Source organism: Oncorhynchus gorbuscha, linkage group LG21, assembly GCF_021184085.1.
Source record: "Oncorhynchus gorbuscha isolate QuinsamMale2020 ecotype Even-year linkage group LG21, OgorEven_v1.0, whole genome shotgun sequence".
In the NCBI taxonomy this organism is placed as follows: domain Eukaryota; kingdom Metazoa; phylum Chordata; class Actinopteri; order Salmoniformes; family Salmonidae; genus Oncorhynchus; species Oncorhynchus gorbuscha.
Genome location: NC_060193.1, coordinates 50,784,905 through 50,800,079, shown reverse-complemented (window position 1 = coordinate 50,800,079; position 15,175 = coordinate 50,784,905). Strand labels below are relative to the sequence as shown.

The 15,175-nt window shown below is 46.8% G+C and overlaps 1 protein-coding gene across 3 annotated transcripts in view; it reads right to left on the bottom strand.

The window, feature by feature from the left end:
* The window catches only part of LOC124008769 (sodium-driven chloride bicarbonate exchanger-like), a 59,660-nt gene that overhangs the window by 2,190 nt on the left and 42,295 nt on the right, over nucleotides 1-15,175 (bottom strand). For 2 of the 3 annotated variants that reach the window (XM_046320304.1, XM_046320306.1), the window contains 2 exons: nucleotides 1,199-1,266; nucleotides 799-912 (listed from right to left, as the gene is read on the bottom strand). In XM_046320304.1, coding sequence (XP_046176260.1) covers nucleotides 799-912; nucleotides 1,199-1,266 — 182 coding nt within the window. Of the gene's footprint in view, nucleotides 1-468; nucleotides 508-798; nucleotides 913-1,198; nucleotides 1,267-15,175 lie in introns of all 3 variants that reach the window. The other variant, XM_046320305.1, reaches the window with a different exon arrangement.

Below are 15,175 nucleotides of genomic sequence, written 5' to 3'. Positions count from 1 at the left end.
CACGCACTCCATTGACTTGGGGTATTATTACCATCATGCATAATAACCCTAGAGATGCAGTTGTCCCCAACCACCACAGAGGCAAACCACACCAGAGCATGCTATGTGTGTGTGTGTGTGTGTGCGCGCGTCTGTCCACCATACGCATGCATTCACATTCCCCAAACCAGTGAGCATGAAACATTCAAAACAAAGAGAGACGCCTTGGGACATTTGTTTAGACCTGAGTGCCAACTTTGAGTTGGTGGTTTCTACTGTGGATCTTTATGGGTCAAGAGATAACAGGTTGCTGCAGGGTACTTAAGACTGAAGTCCCACACTCAAACTACAGGCACACTTGCACGACAAAATACCATCACGTTCATATTGTCACCTCCACATCATACAAACTGCACGTTGGTTTTAGAAAACTGCAATGGAGGGACAAGATATGTAACACCATGCCACTGAGGATTGGGAGCCACTTACCTTTGGGATAATGAGCTTCTGAGAGGTTAGGAAGGGGAGCTTATGATGGGAATGGAATGAAAAAGGATAGGAGTCAAGATAGAAGTTAATGACCATCTATATCTCTACAACGAAGGGCAGGACAAAATCCACCTTTGATATCCACATGAAATATGTTTTACAGTATTCACACCATGAACAATAGAAAACAGGACAGTAGTTGAGATTGGACAAGTAAAATGGCCTGCGGCTAATATACAGGTCCAATAAATAGATGAAATGGCATTTTTGGTGAAACGTTGATATTGATTGATTGATTGATTGATTGATTGATTGGTGGACACTCCAAACCTTTTGGAGCTTGGCTCCTTCTTGGCGCCGTCACTGGGACTAATACTATTCCACACGTTCCCGAAGGAGCCTTTGGACATCTCGTCGGAAATGTTCACCGTCGCGGGATCGCTCCTACAGCACACAAAAACCAAGGATGCTCTGTCAGTCACTGCAGGTTCTCATGGCCAAGACATCCTCTGAAAAACGTGTTGATGCTTAGGCCCTGATCTTGAATTAGCTGAAATCGTTTTTTTCTGTTGCTGGCTCTAAAAAAAAAAGTGTGCTTGTGCCGCGGTATTGACACAACTCATGCGCAACATGGCCCTCTATATCGTTTTTTTTTTTTTTAACGGTACATGTTTTGGTGACTAACTTTTTAGTGCCCACAGTCTCTGGATGTTTCGTTAGTTGGACTTACTTGTAATTTCCTTCCAGTGGCAAAGTAACTATCCCCTCCTCCTCCTCCACTATAATACTGGGCTCCTCCTGGAGAGAGAGAAATGAACAAAGTAACTATCCCCTCCTCCTCCACTATAATACTGGGCTCCTCCTGGAGAGAGAGAAATGAACAAAGTAACTATCCCCTCCTCCACTATAATACTGGGCTCCTCCTGGAGAGAGAGAAATGAACAAAGTAACTATCCCCTCCTCCACTATAATACTGGGCTCCTCCTGGAGAGAGAGAAATGAACAAAGTAACTATCCCCTCCTCCACTATAATACTGGGCTCCTCCTGGAGAGAGAGAAATGAACAAAGTAACTATCCCCTCCTCCTCCACTATAATACTGGGCTCCTCCTGGAGAGAGAGAAATGAACAAAGTAACTATCCCCTCCTCCTCCACTATAATACTGGGCTCCTTCTGGAGAGAGAGAAATGAACAAAGTAACTATCCCCTCCTCCTCCTCCACTATAATACTGGGCTCCTCCTGGAGAGAGAGAAATGAACAAAGTAACTATCCCCTCCTCCACTATAATACTGGGCTCCTCCTGGAGAGAGAGAAATGAACAAAGTAACTATCCCCTCCTCCTCCACTATAATACTGGGCTCCTCCTGGAGAGAGAGAAATGAACAAAGTAACTATCCCCTCCTCCTCCTCCTCCACTATAATACTGGGCTCCTCCTGGAGAGAGAGAAATGAACAAAGTAACTATCCCCTCCTCCTCCACTATAATACTGGGCTCCTCCTGGAGAGAGAGAAATGAACAAAGTAACTCCCCTCCTCCTCCACTATAATACTGGGCTCCTCCTGGAGAGAGAGAAATGAACAAAGTAACTATCCCCTCCTCCACTATAATACTGGGCTCCTCCTGGAGAGAGAGAAATGAACAAAGTAACTATCCCCTCCTCCTCCTCCACTATAATACTGGGCTCCTCCTGGAGAGAGAGAAATGAACAAAGTAACTATCCCCTCCTCCTCCACTATAATACTGGGCTCCTCCTGGAGAGAGAGAAATGAACAAAGTAACTCCCCTCCTCCTCCACTATAATACTGGGCTCCTCCTGGAGAGAGAGAAATGAACAAAGTAACTATCCCCTCCTCCACTATAATACTGGGCTCCTCCTGGAGAGAGAGAAATGAACAAAGTAACTATCCCCTCCTCCTCCTCCACTATAATACTGGGCTCCTCCTGGAGAGAGAGAAATGAACAAAGTAACTATCCCCTCCTCCACTATAATACTGGGATCCTCCTGGAGATAGAGAAATGAACAAAGTAACTATCCCCTCCTCCTCCTCCTCCACTATAATACTGGGCTCCTCCTGGAGAGAGAGAAATGAACAAAGTAACTATCCCCTCCTCCTCCACTATAATACTGGGCTCCTCCTGGAGAGAGAGAAATGAACAAAGTAACTATCCCCTCCTCCACTATAATACTGGGCTCCTCCTGGAGAGAGAGAAATGAACAAAGTAACTATCCCCTCCTCCTCCACTATAATACTGGGCTCCTCCTGGAGAGAGAGAAATGAACAAAGTAACTATCCCCTCCTCCTCCTCCACTATAATACTGGGCTCCTCCTGGAGAGAGAAATGAACAAAGTAACTATCCCCTCCTCCTCCTCCACTATAATACTGGGCTCCTCCTGGAGAGAGAGAAATGAACAAAGTAACTATCCCCTCCTCCTCCACTATAATACTGGGCTCCTCCTGGAGAGAGAGAAATGAAGAAAGTAACTATCTCCTCCTCCTCCACTATAATACTGGGCTCCTCCTGGAGAGAGAGAAATGAACAAAGTAACTATCTCCTCCTCCTCCACTATAATACTGGGCTCCTCCTGGAGAGAGAGAAATGAACAAAGTAACTATCTCCTCCTCCTCCACTATAATACTGGGCTCCTCCTGGAGAGAGAGAAATGAACAAAGTAACTATCCCCTCCTCCTCCTCCACTATAATACTGGGCTCCTCCTGGAGAGAGAGAAATGAACAAAGTAACTATCCCCCTCCTCCTCCACTATAATACTGGGCTCCTCCTGGAGAGAGAGAAATGAACAAAGTAACTATCCCCTCCTCCACTATAATACTGGGCTCCTCCTGGAGAGAGAGAAATGAACAAAGTAACTATCCCCTCCTCCTCCACTATAATACTGGGCTCCTCCTGGAGAGAGAGAAATGAACAAAGTAACTATCCCCTCCTCCTCCACTATAATACTGGGCTCCTCCTGGAGAGAGAGAAATGAACAAAGTAACTATCCCCTCCTCCTCCACTATAATACTGGGCTCCTCCTAGAGAGAGAAATTAACAAAGTAACTATTCCCTCCTCCTCCTCCACTATAATACTGGGCTCCTCCTGGAGAGAGAGAAATTAACAAAGTAACTATCCCCTCCTCCTCCTCCACTATAATACTGGGCTCCTCCTGAGAGAGAGAAATGAACAAAGTAACTATCCCCTCCTCCTCCACTATAATACTGGGCTCCTCCTGAGAGAGAGAAAATGAACAAAGTAACTATCCCCTCCTCCTCCACTATAATACTGGGCTCCTCCTGGAGAGAGAGAAATGAACAAAGTAACTATCCCCTCCTCCGCCTCCACTATAATACTGGGCTCCTCCTGGAGAGAGAAAATGAACAAAGTAACTATCCCCTCCTCCTCCACTATAATACTGGGCTCCTCCTGGAGAGAGAGAAATGAACAAAGTAACTATCCCCTCCTCCTCCTCCTCCACTATAATACTGGGCTCCTCCTAGAGAGAGAGAAATGAACAAAGTAACTATCCCCTCCTCCTCCACTATAATACTGGGCTCCTCCTGGAGAGAGAGAAATTAACAAAGTAACTATCCCCTCCTCCTCCTCCTCCACTATAATACTGGGCTCCTCCTAGAGAGAGAGAAATGAACAAAGTAACTATCCCCTCCTCCTCCTCCACTATAATACTGGGCTCCTCCTGGAGAGAGAGAAATGAACAAAGTAACTATCCCCTCCTCCTCCTCCACTATAATACTGGGCTCCTCCTGGAGAGAGAGAAATGAACAAAGTAACTATCCCCTCCTCCTCCTCCACTATAATACTGGGCTCCTCCTGGAGAGAGAAATGAACAAAGTAACTATCCCCTCCTCCTCCTCCACTATAATACTGGGCTCCTCCTGGAGAGAGAGAAATGAACAAAGTAACTATCCCCTCCTCCTCCTCCTCCACTATAATACTGGGCTCCTCCTGGAGAGAGAGAAATGAACAAAGTATCTATCCCCTCCTCCTCCTCCACTATAATACTGGGCTCCTCCTGGAGAGAGAGAAATGAACAAAGTAACTATCCCCTCCTCCTCCTCCACTATAATACTGGGCTCCTCCTGGAGAGAGAGAAATGAACAAAGTAACTATCCCCTCCTCCTCCTCCACTATAATACTGGGCTCCTCCTGGAGAGAGAGAAATGAACAAAGTAACTATCCCCTCCTCCTCCACTATAATACTGGGCTCCTCCTGGAGAGAGAAATGAACAAAGTAACTATCCCCTCCTCCTCCACTATAATACTGGGCTCCTCCTGGAGAGAGAGAAATGAACAAAGTAACTATCCCCTCCTCCTCCACTATAATACTGGGCTCCTCCTGGAGAGAGAGAAATGAACAAAGTAACTATCCCCCTCCTCCTCCACTATAATACTGGGCTCCTCCTGGAGAGAGAAATGAACAAAGTAACTATCCCCTCCTCCTCCACTATAATACTGGGCTCCTCCTGGAGAGAGAGAAATGAACAAAGTAACTATCTCCTCCTCCTCCACTATAATACTGGGCTCCTCCTGGAGAGAGAGAAATGAACAAAGTAACTATCCCCTCCTCCTCCACTATAATACTGGGCTCCTCCTGGAGAGAGAGAAATGAACAAAGTAACTATCCCCTCCTCCTCCTCCACTATAATACTGGGCTCCTCCTGGAGAGAGAAAATGAACAAAGTAACTATCCCCTCCTCCTCCACTATAATACTGGGCTCCTCCTGGAGAGAGAGAAATGAACAAAGTAACTATCCCCTCCTCCTCCACTATAATACTGGGCTCCTCCTGGAGAGAGAAATGAACAAAGTAACTATCCCCTCCTCCTCCTCCTCCACTATAATACTGGGCTCCTCCTGGAGAGAGAGAAATGAACAAAGTAACTATCCCCTCCTCCTCCACTATAATACTGGGCTCCTCCTGGAGAGAGAGAAATGAACAAAGTAACTATCCCCTCCTCCTCCACTATAATACTGGGCTCCTCCTGGAGAGAGAAAATGAACAAAGTAACTATCCCCTCCTCCTCCTCCACTATAATACTGGGCTCCTCCTGGAGAGAGAGAAATGAACAAAGTAACTATCCCCTCCTCCTCCACTATAATACTGGGCTCCTCCTGGAGAGAGAGAAATGAACAAAGTAACTATCCCCTCCTCCTCCACTATAATACTGGGCTCCTCCTGGAGAGAGAGAAATGAACAAAGTAACTATCCCCTCCTCCTCCACTATAATACTGGGCTCCTCCTGGAGAGAGAGAAATGAACAAAGTAACTATCCCCTCCTCCTCCACTATAATACTGGGCTCCTCCTGGAGAGAGAAAATGAACAAAGTAACTATCCCCTCCTCCTCCACTATAATACTGGGCTCCTCCTGGAGAGAGAGAAATGAACAAAGTAACTATCCCCTCCTCCTCCACTATAATACTGGGCTCCTCCTGGAGAGAGAGAAATGAACAAAGTAACTATCCCCTCCTCCTCCACTATAATACTGGGCTCCTCCTGGAGAGAGAAATTAACAAAGTAACTATCTCCTCCTCCTCCTCCACTATAATACTGGGCTCCTCCTGGAGAGAGAGAAATGAACAAAGTAACTATCCCCTCCTCCTCCTCCACTATAATACTGGGCTCCTCCTGGAGAGAGAGAAATGAACAAAGTAACTATCCCCTCCTCCTCCACTATAATACTGGGCTCCTCCTGGAGAGAGAGAAATTAACAAAGTAACTATCCCCTCCTCCTCCACTATAATACTGGGCTCCTCCTGGAGAGAGAGAAATTAACAAAGTAACTATCCCCTCCTCCTCCTCCACTATAATACTGGGCTCCTCCTGGAGAGAGAGAAATGAACAAAGTAACTATCCCCTCCTCCTCCACTATAATACTGGGCTCCTCCTGGAGAGAGAGAAATGAACAAAGTAACTATCCCCTCCTCCTCCTCCTCCACTATAATACTGGGCTCCTCCTGGAGAGAGAGAAATGAACAAAGTAACTATCCCCTCCTCCTCCTCCACTATAATACTGGGCTCCTCCTGGAGAGAGAGAAATGAACAAAGTAACTATCCCCTCCTCCTCCACTATAATACTGGGCTCCTCCTGGAGAGAGAGAAATGAACAAAGTAACTATCCCCTCCTCCTCCTCCTCCACTATAATACTGGGCTCCTCCTGGAGAGAGAGAAATGAACAAAGTAACTATCCCCTCCTCCTCCTCCACTATAATACTGGGCTCCTCCTGGAGAGAGAGAAATGAACAAAGTAACTATCCCCTCCTCCTCCTCCACTATAATACTGGGCTCCTCCTGGAGAGAGAGAAATGAACAAAGTAACTATCCCCTCCTCCTCCACTATAATACTGGGCTCCTCCTGGAGAGAGAAAATGAACAAAGTAACTATCCCCCTCCTCCTCCACTATAATACTGGGCTCCTCCTGGAGAGAGAGAAATGAACAAAGTAACTATCCCCTCCTCCTCCTCCACTATAATACTGGGCTCCTCCTGGAGAGAGAGAAATGAACAAAGTAACTATCCCCTCCTCCTCCACTATAATACTGGGCTCCTCCTGGAGAGAGAGAAATGAACAAAGTAACTATCCCCTCCTCCTCCACTATAATACTGGGCTCCTCCTGGAGAGAGAGAAATGAACAAAGTAACTATCCCCTCCTCCTCCTCCACTATAATACTGGGCTCCTCCTGGAGAGAGAGAAATGAACAAAGTAACTATCCCCTCCTCCTCCTCCACTATAATACTGGGCTCCTCCTGGAGAGAGAGAAATGAACAAAGTAACTATCCCCTCCTCCTCCACTATAATACTGGGCTCCTCCTGGAGAGAGAGAAATGAACAAAGTAACTATCCCCTCCTCCTCCACTATAATACTGGGCTCCTCCTGGAGAGAGAGAAATGAACAAAGTAACTATCCCCTCCTCCTCCACTATAATACTGGGCTCCTCCTGGAGAGAGAAAATGAACAAAGTAACTATCCCCCTCCTCCTCCACTATAATACTGGGCTCCTCCTGGAGAGAGAGAAATGAACAAAGTAACTATCCCCTCCTCCTCCTCCACTATAATACTGGGCTCCTCCTGGAGAGAGAAAATGAACAAAGTAACTATCCCCTCCTCCTCCACTATAATACTGGGCTCCTCCTGGAGAGAGAGAAATTAACAAAGTAACTATCCCCTCCCTCCTCCACTATAATACTGGGCTCCTCCTGGAGAGAGAGAAATTAACAAAGTAACTATCCCCTCCTCCTCCTCCTCCACTATAATACTGGGCTCCTCCTGGAGAGAGAAATGAACAAAGTAACTATCCCCTCCTCCTCCTCCACTATAATACTGGGCTCCTCCTGGAGAGAGAGAAATGAACAAAGTAACTATCCCCTCCTCCTCCTCCACTATAATACTGGGCTCCTCCTGGAGAGAGAGAAATGAACAAAGTAACTATCCCCTCCTCCTCCACTATAATACTGGGCTCCTCCTGGAGAGAGAGAAATGAACAAAGTAACTATCCCCTCCTCCTCCTCCACTATAATACTGGGCTCCTCCTGGAGAGAGAGAAATGAACAAAGTAACTATCCCCTCCTCCTCCTCCTCCACTATAATACTGGGCTCCTCCTGGAGAGAGAGAAATGAACAAAGTAACTATCCCCTCCTCCTCCTCCACTATAATACTGGGCTCCTCCTGGAGAGAGAGAAATGAACAAAGTAACTATCCCCTCCTCCCACTATAATACTGGGCTCCTCCTGGAGAGAGAAAATGAACAAAGTAACTATCCCCCTCCTCCTCCTCCACTATAATACTGGGCTCCTCCTGGAGAGAGAAATGAACAAAGTAACTATCCCCTCCTCCTCCTCCACTATAATACTGGGCTCCTCCTGGAGAGAGAAAATGAACAAAGTAACTATCCCCTCCTCCTCCTCCACTATAATACTGGGCTCCTCCTGGAGAGAGAGAAATGAACAAAGTAACTATCCCCTCCTCCTCCTCCACTATAATACTGGGCTCCTCCTGGAGAGAGAGAAATGAACAAAGTAACTATCCCCTCCTCCTCCTCCACTATAATACTGGGCTCCTCCTGGAGAGAGAAATGAACAAAGTAACTATCCCCTCCTCCTCCTCCACTATAATACTGGGCTCCTCCTGGAGAGAGAAAATGAACAAAGTAACTATCCCCTCCTCCTCCTCCACTATAATACTGGGCTCCTCCTGGAGAGAGAGAAATGAACAAAGTAACTATCCCCTCCTCCTCCTCCACTATAATACTGGGCTCCTCCTGGAGAGAGAGAAATGAACAAAGTAACTATCCCCTCCTCCTCCACTATAATACTGGGCTCCTCCTGGAGAGAGAGAAATGAACAAAGTAACTATCCCCTCCTCCTCCACTATAATACTGGGCTCCTCCTGGAGAGAGAAAATGAACAAAGTAACTATCCCCTCCTCCTCCACTATAATACTGGGCTCCTCCTGGAGAGAGAGAAATGAACAAAGTAACTATAACTACCCCTCCTCCTCCTCCACTATAATACTGGGCTCCTCCTGGAGAGAGAAAATGAACAAAGTAACTATCCCCTCCTCCTCCACTATAATACTGGGCTCCTCCTGGAGAGAGAGAAATGAACAAAGTAACTATCCCCTCCTCCTCCACTATAATACTGGGCTCCTCCTGGAGAGAGAGAAATGAACAAAGTAACTATCCCCTCCTCCTCCACTATAATACTGGGCTCCTCCTGGAGAGAGAGAAATGAACAAAGTAACTATCCCCTCCTCCTCCACTATAATACTGGGCTCCTCCTGGAGAGAGAAAATGAACAAAGTAACTATCCCCTCCTCCTCCTCCACTATAATACTGGGCTCCTCCTGGAGAGAGAAATGAACAAAGTAACTATCCCCTCCTCCTCCACTATAATACTGGGCTCCTCCTGGAGAGAGAAAATGAACAAAGTAACTATCCCCTCCTCCTCCACTATAATACTGGGCTCCTCCTGGAGAGAGAGAGAAATGAACAAAGTAACTATCCCCTCCTCCTCCACTATAATACTGGGCTCCTCCTGGAGAGAGAAAATGAACAAAGTAACTATCCCCTCCTCCTCCTCCACTATAATACTGGGCTCCTCCTGGAGAGAGAAAATGAACAAAGTAACTATCCCCTCCTCCTCCTCCACTATAATACTGGGCTCCTCCTGGAGAGAGAGAAATGAACAAAGTAACTATCCCCTCCTCCTCCTCCACTATAATACTGGGCTCCTCCTGGAGAGAGAAATGAACAAAGTAACTATCCCCTCCTCCTCCACTATAATACTGGGCTCCTCCTGGAGAGAGAAAATGAACAAAGTAACTATCCCCTCCTCCTCCACTATAATACTGGGCTCCTCCTGGAGAGAGAGAAATGAACAAAGTAACTATCCCCTCCTCCTCCACTATAATACTGGGCTCCTCCTGGAGAGAGAAAATGAACAAAGTAACTATCCCCTCCTCCTCCTCCACTATAATACTGGGCTCCTCCTGGAGAGAGAGAAATGAACAAAGTAACTATCCCCCTCCTCCTCCACTATAATACTGGGCTCCTCCTGGAGAGAGAAATGAACAAAGTAACTATCCCCTCCTCCTCCACTATAATACTGGGCTCCTCCTGGAGAGAGAGAAATGAACAAAGTAACTATCCCCTCCTCCTCCACTATAATACTGGGCTCCTCCTGGAGAGAGAGAAATGAACAAAGTAACTATCCCCTCCTCCTCCTCCACTATAATACTGGGCTCCTCCTGGAGAGAGAGAAATGAACAAAGTAACTATCCCCTCCTCCTCCCACTATAATACTGGGCTCCTCCTGGAGAGAGAAAATGAACAAAGTAACTATCCCCTCCTCCTCCACTATAATACTGGGCTCCTCCTGGAGAGAGAAAATGAACAAAGTAACTATCCCCTCCTCCTCCACTATAATACTGGGCTCCTCCTGGAGAGAGAGAAATGAACAAAGTAACTATCCCCTCCTCCTCCACTATAATACTGGGCTCCTCCTGGAGAGAGAGAAATGAACAAAGTAACTATCCCCTCCTCCTCCACTATAATACTGGGCTCCTCCTGGAGAGAGAGAAATGAACAAAGTAACTATCCCCTCCTCCTCCTCCTCCACTATAATACTGGGCTCCTCCTGGAGAGAGAGAAATGAACAAAGTAACTATCCCCTCCTCCTCCACTATAATACTGGGCTCCTCCTGGAGAGAGAGAAATGAACAAAGTAACTATCCCCTCCTCCTCCACTATAATACTGGGCTCCTCCTGGAGAGAGAGAAATGAACAAAGTAACTATCCCCTCCTCCTCCACTATAATACTGGGCTCCTCCTGGAGAGAGAAATGAACAAAGTAACTATCCCCTCCTCCTCCACTATAATACTGGGCTCCTCCTGGAGAGAGAGAAATGAACAAAGTAACTATCCCCTCCTCCTCCACTATAATACTGGGCTCCTCCTGGAGAGAGAAATTAACAAAGTAACTATCCCCTCCTCCTCCTCCTCCACTATAATACTGGGCTCCTCCTGGAGAGAGAGAAATGAACAAAGTAACTATCCCCTCCTCCTCCACTATAATACTGGGCTCCTCCTGGAGAGAGAGAAATGAACAAAGTAACTATCCCCTCCTCCTCCTCCACTATAATACTGGGCTCCTCCTGGAGAGAGAAATGAACAAAGTAACTATCCCCCCTCCTCCACTATAATACTGGGCTCCTCCTGGAGAGAGAGAAAATGAACAAAGTAACTATCCCCTCCTCCTCCACTATAATACTGGGCTCCTCCTGGAGAGAGAAAATGAACAAAGTAACTATCCCCTCCTCCTCCTCCACTATAATACTGGGCTCCTCCTGGAGAGAGAGAAATGAACAAAGTAACTATCCCCTCCTCCTCCACTATAATACTGGGCTCCTCCTGGAGAGAGAAATGAACAAAGTAACTATCCCCTCCTCCTCCTCCACTATAATACTGGGCTCCTCCTGGAGAGAGAGAAATGAACAAAGTAACTATCCCCTCCTCCTCCACTATAATACTGGGCTCCTCCTGGAGAGAGAAATTAACAAAGTAACTATCCCCTCCTCCTCCTCCACTATAATACTGGGCTCCTCCTGGAGAGAGAGAAATGAACAAAGTAACTATCCCCTCCTCCTCCTCCACTATAATACTGGGCTCCTCCTGGAGAGAGAAAATGAACAAAGTAACTATCCCCTCCTCCTCCTCCACTATAATACTGGGCTCCTCCTGGAGAGAGAGAAATGAACAAAGTAACTATCCCCTCCTCCTCCTCCACTATAATACTGGGCTCCTCCTGGAGAGAGAGAAATGAACAAAGTAACTATCCCCTCCTCCTCCACTATAATACTGGGCTCCTCCTGGAGAGAGAGAAATTAACAAAGTAACTATCCCCTCCTCCTCCTCCTCCACTATAATACTGGGCTCCTCCTGGAGAGAGAGAAATGAACAAAGTAACTATCCCCTCCTCCTCCTCCACTATAATACTGGGCTCCTCCTGGAGAGAGAGAAATGAACAAAGTAACTATCCCCTCCTCCTCCTCCACTATAATACTGGGCTCCTCCTGGAGAGAGAGAAATGAACAAAGTAACTATCCCCTCCTCCTCCTCCACTATAATACTGGGCTCCTCCTGGAGAGAGAGAAATGAACAAAGTAACTATCCCCTCCTCCTCCACTATAATACTGGGCTCCTCCTGGAGAGAGAGAAATGAACAAAGTAACTATCCCCTCCTCCTCCACTATAATACTGGGCTCCTCCTGGAGAGAGAAATGAACAAAGTAACTATCCCCTCCTCCTCCACTATAATACTGGGCTCCTCCTGGAGAGAGAGAAATGAACAAAGTAACTATCCCCTCCTCCTCCTCCACTATAATACTGGGCTCCTCCTGGAGAGAGAGAAATGAACAAAGTAACTATCCCCTCCTCCTCCTCCTCCACTATAATACTGGGCTCCTCCTGGAGAGAGAGAAATGAACAAAGTAACTATCCCCCTCCTCCTCCCACTATAATACTGGGCTCCTCCTGGAGAGAGAAAATGAACAAAGTAACTATCCCCTCCTCCTCCTCCTCCACTATAATACTGGGCTCCTCCTGGAGAGAGAAAATGAACAAAGTAACTATCCCCCTCCTCCTCCACTATAATACTGGGCTCCTCCTGGAGAGAGAAATGAACAAAGTAACTATCCCCTCCTCCTCCACTATAATACTGGGCTCCTCCTGGAGAGAGAGAAATGAACAAAGTAACTATCCCTCTCCTCCTCCACTATAATACTGGGCTCCTCCTGGAGAGAGAGAAATGAACAAAGTAACTATCCCCTCCTCCTCCACTATAATACTGGGCTCCTCCTGGAGAGAGAGAAATGAACAAAGTAACTATCCCCTCCTCCTCCTCCTCCACTATAATACTGGGCTCCTCCTGGAGAGAGAAAATGAACAAAGTAACTATCCCCTCCTCCTCCACTATAATACTGGGCTCCTCCTGGAGAGAGAAAATGAACAAAGTAACTATCCCCTCCTCCTCCACTATAATACTGGGCTCCTCCTGGAGAGAGAAATGAACAAAGTAACTATCCCCTCCTCCTCCACTATAATACTGGGCTCCTCCTGGAGAGAGAGAAATGAACAAAGTAACTATCCCCTCCTCCTCCTCCACTATAATACTGGGCTCCTCCTGGAGAGAGAGAAATGAACAAAGTAACTATCCCCTCCTCCTCCACTATAATACTGGGCTCCTCCTGGAGAGAGAGAAATGAACAAAGTAACTATCCCCTCCTCCTCCACTATAATACTGGGCTCCTCCTGGAGAGAGAGAAATGAACAAAGTAACTATCCCCTCCTCCTCCACTATAATACTGGGCTCCTCCTGGAGAGAGAAATGAACAAAGTAACTATCCCCTCCTCCTCCACTATAATACTGGGCTCCTCCTGGAGAGAGAGAAATGAACAAAGTAACTATCCCCTCCTCCTCCTCCACTATAATACTGGGCTCCTCCTGGAGAGAGAGAAATGAACAAAGTAACTATCCCCTCCTCCTCCACTATAATACTGGGCTCCTCCTGGAGAGAGAGAAATGAACAAAGTAACTATCCCCTCCTCCTCCACTATAATACTGGGCTCCTCCTGGAGAGAGAAAATGAACAAAGTAACTATCCCCTCCTCCTCCACTATAATACTGGGCTCCTCCTGGAGAGAGAAAATGAACAAAGTAACTATCCCCTCCTCCACTATAATACTGGGCTCCTCCTGGAGAGAGAAATGAACAAAGTAACTATCCCCTCCTCCTCCACTATAATACTGGGCTCCTCCTGGAGAGAGAGAAATGAACAAAGTAACTATCCCCTCCTCCTCCACTATAATACTGGGCTCCTCCTGGAGAGAGAGAAATGAACAAAGTAACTATCCCCTCCTCCTCCACTATAATACTGGGCTCCTCCTGGAGAGAGAAATGAACAAAGTAACTATCCCCTCCTCCTCCACTATAATACTGGGCTCCTCCTGGAGAGAGAGAAATGAACAAAGTAACTATCCCCTCCTCCTCCTCCACTATAATACTGGGCTCCTCCTGGAGAGAGAGAAATGAACAAAGTAACTATCCCCTCCTCCTCCTCCACTATAATACTGGGCTCCTCCTGGAGAGAGAAATGAACAAAGTAACTATCCCCTCCTCCTCCCACTATAATACTGGGCTCCTCCTGGAGAGAGAGAAATGAACAAAGTAACTATCCCCTCCTCCTCCACTATAATACTGGGCTCCTCCTGGAGAGAGAAAATGAACAAAGTAACTATCCCCTCCTCCTCCTCCACTATAATACTGGGCTCCTCCTGGAGAGAGAGAAATGAACAAAGTAACTATCCCTCCTCCTCCACTATAATACTGGGCTCCTCCTGGAGAGAGAAATGAACAAAGTAACTATCCCCCTCCTCCTCCTCCACTATAATACTGGGCTCCTCCTGGAGAGAGAGAAATGAACAAAGTAACTATCCCCTCCTCCTCCTCCACTATAATACTGGGCTCCTCCTGGAGAGAGAAATGAACAAAGTAACTATCCCCTCCTCCTCCTCCACTATAATACTGGGCTCCTCCTGGAGAGAGAGAAATGAACAAAGTAACTATCCCTCCTCCTCCTCCACTATAATACTGGGCTCCTCCTGGAGAGAGAGAAATGAACAAAGTAACTATCCCCTCCTCCTCCACTATAATACTGGGCTCCTCCTGGAGAGAGAAATGAACAAAGTAACTATCCCCTCCTCCTCCACTATAATACTGGGCTCCTCCTGGAGAGAGAGAAATGAACAAAGTAACTATCCCCTCCTCCTCCACTATAATACTGGGCTCCTCCTGGAGAGAGAGAAATGAACAAAGTAACTATCCCCTCCTCCTCCTCCACTATAATACTGGGCTCCTCCTGGAGAGAGAGAAATGAACAAAGTAACTATCCCCCTCCTCCTCCACTATAATACTGGGCTATCCTCCTGGAGAGAGAGAAATGAACAAAGTAACTATCCCCTCCTCCTCCACTATAATACTGGGCTCCTCCTGGAGAGAGAAAATGAACAAAGTAACTATCCCCTCCTCCTCCACTATAATACTGGGCTCCTCCTGGAGAGAGAGAAATGAACAAAGTAACTATCCCCTCCTCCTCCTCCACTATAATACTGGGCTCCTCCTGGAGAGAGA